At 35.9% G+C, this 2,564-nt stretch overlaps 1 protein-coding gene across 1 annotated transcript; it reads right to left on the bottom strand.

The window, feature by feature from the left end:
* Window positions 1–994: 994 nt before the first annotated feature.
* Window positions 995–1,432, bottom strand: LOC117613222 (putative germin-like protein 9-2). Its single transcript, XM_034341852.1, has one exon. It carries the CDS (start codon window positions 1,430–1,432, stop codon window positions 995–997), a length of 438 nt encoding a protein of 145 aa, XP_034197743.1.
* Window positions 1,433–2,564: the final 1,132 nt, after the last annotated feature.

Below are 2,564 nucleotides of genomic sequence, written 5' to 3'. Positions count from 1 at the left end.
AGAGAAGAGAATAGAGTGAGAGTTAGAGAGAAGAGAAAGAGTGAAGTCTATCTGAGGAGAAATTCTGTCAGTGTAAACACCACAAAGAGAAATATAATTCCACTCCCAATATTACAGTGGTACTTCTCATACTCTGATTATTCTAGTTCTATAACAATATATATATATATATATATTAATATTACAAGAATTGTATATATACTTTAGCGTGCTATATGTTGGCACAAAAGTAGGGCTGACAATGGGTCGTGTCGGGATAATAAACGTGTCAAGAATGTTCAACCCAAACCCAACCCATTTAATAAACGTGTCGTGTCGGGTTCAGGTCGTCTTTTATCATGCGGGTTTTGAGTCGTATAACGAGTTTATAAATAATAACATGTATGTTACAAAACTCACAATTGAAAAAATTTAAATAAAAAAACGAAGAGAGGAGAGAAAATATAAGGAAAAGAAAGAAAAAAAAAAAAGAGAGAGGAGAGAAGGAAAGAAATAAAAAATTAAAAAAAACAAAAGAGGAGAGAAAACTAAAGAGAAGGAAAAGAAAGAAAAAAAAAAAGAGGAGAGAAGAGAGAAGGAAAAGAAAGAAAAAAAGAGAGAGGAGAAGAAAGAAGGAAAAGAAAGAAAAAGAAACATTATAAATATCTAAAGGCATAATATATAATCACAAGGTTGTATGTAGCATGGTGGATAAGGTGTTGAAGAGGAATGAGGGTGGTGGGAGTTTGAAACCCCTTGTGTGTGTTTTGAAGTCTTCATTTCTCTTCATTTTTTCGCGGATTGAAGTGTATTACACGGATTGACACGATCCGTTTAATAAACAGGTTAAACATGTGTTTAAATGGGTTGGCGGGTTGACTTGAAACCCGTCCGTTTTAAATGGATCATAACGGGTTGACCCGAAAATTACCCAACTATTAATCATATGAATTCGGATCGTGTTTTTTCCGTGCGAGTTTCGAGTCGTGTAAGAAATTGCCATGGTTTTTGTGCATTAGCATTGTGCTGGTAGTGCACTTCCCTTGGGGAACACAAATAGATCCCCAGCTTGAAGTGTCTGCGTAAAGAGGTGGTTTTTCGTGTCAACAAACCCGACTCCAAGGGTACCATCGACTAGGAAGAGGAGCTCAGCGGAGCGAGGATGAGTGTGTGGAGGTTCGTAGTGCCAGATGGGAATTGAAGGACGGTATAAGAGACACTGGCCATTGAGAGCTGAAAACTCTGCCAAGGTTGCCTTCAATACCTTGAACGTTGAGGGAGGGGCTCCTCCAACAAGAGCACGCATGCGAGTGAATGTGAAGAAGTTTGCATCTACAGTTGTGGCTGGAGCCACTGTGAAGTAGCTTACAATGTCGGGAGGTCTTTCTTGGTTTCTTTTATAAATGGGCCTAAAAACATTTTGGCCGGGCCTGGTAGAAGTGCTTGAGGCCATGGTATTGACTTTGAAAGTTGGTTTATATATTTTTTTGGTTTTGAAGAAATGTGATGATAAATGATTCTTGCTGCAGGCCTCTCTGATTCCAAGGTATGGGGAGATGAAGATTACAATGTTTCTTGGTTGTGCAGTTTTCCAGTTGCTTGCTAATTTCTTGAAAAAAAGAAAGTGTATATATATACTAAGAACGTTGCAAGTTACAACTTTTGCTCACCTTCATCCCCACTAAATTAAATTAAATTTGACAACCACAGCATTTGCTTATCTTCATCATCACCAAATTATAATGGGATGGTTTTCAATAAATAAAATTAAATGGAATATACCAATGTTGGTCTTAGGGCTGAACTAAGGCTGGCCAGTGCAAGTTTTGGGAAAACAAAAATATCATTTTTATATTTTTTATAAGAATAATGCTACTTTTACCACATTTGTATACTATCTTATGTGACAGCTGAGGTGGACAGCCACATCAATTAAAATGATTTAATATTTTCTTTTCTTTTATGATTTATTCCAATATTTGTTTTTCTAATTGTCTTAATTAAAATACACTTCATTGATTTAATTGATGTGACATATAATATGGACATGCCACATCATGTGGTATAGAAATGTGGGATAAAAATGTGGTAAGTGTAGCATTTCTCTTTTTATAAATAAAATTTTAATATTATTATTATTATTTTTTTTTTTTGGGGTCAATCTTTATTAATAAGTGGAAATTTTATTCATAATTCAAGAGGGGTACATTAACAACATACATAATACTAGTAAGGGTGAGCATCAATTCTATTGAACCAATCAAATCGTAACGAACTAATGAAGTACGCCGCCATTCATACTAAAGAAGAATACTTCATATTCGGGAACGTGCTACCTACGACGACCCATGGACCATCTGTACCCTTAACAACCACAAAAATCCCAAAGGAGTAACTGCTATTGTTCTTCTAATGATGCACCACGCAATCGCAATTTTAAAAGGAAGGAGGGTTATCAACCATATTTCGATAACACCAAGCATGGTAAAGAATGGTCAAACCATATTTTTCTTCAATTCTTATCGTTCTGGTGGCCACTCATTACAAAAAAAATGGCAAACTTGCACCTTCAAACCCAAGCCACC

This window comes from Prunus dulcis, unplaced genomic scaffold, assembly GCF_902201215.1.
Source record: "Prunus dulcis unplaced genomic scaffold, ALMONDv2, whole genome shotgun sequence".
NCBI classification, from domain to species: domain Eukaryota; kingdom Viridiplantae; phylum Streptophyta; class Magnoliopsida; order Rosales; family Rosaceae; genus Prunus; species Prunus dulcis.
The sequence above is the reverse complement of the archived record's forward strand: the minus strand, read 5'-3'. Positions and strand labels throughout refer to the sequence as shown.

Coding starts and splice junctions, on each gene's coding strand:
- LOC117613222 (XM_034341852.1), bottom strand. CDS start 1,432: ATGGCCTCAAGCACTTCTACCAGGCCCGGCCAAAATGTTTTTAGGCCC.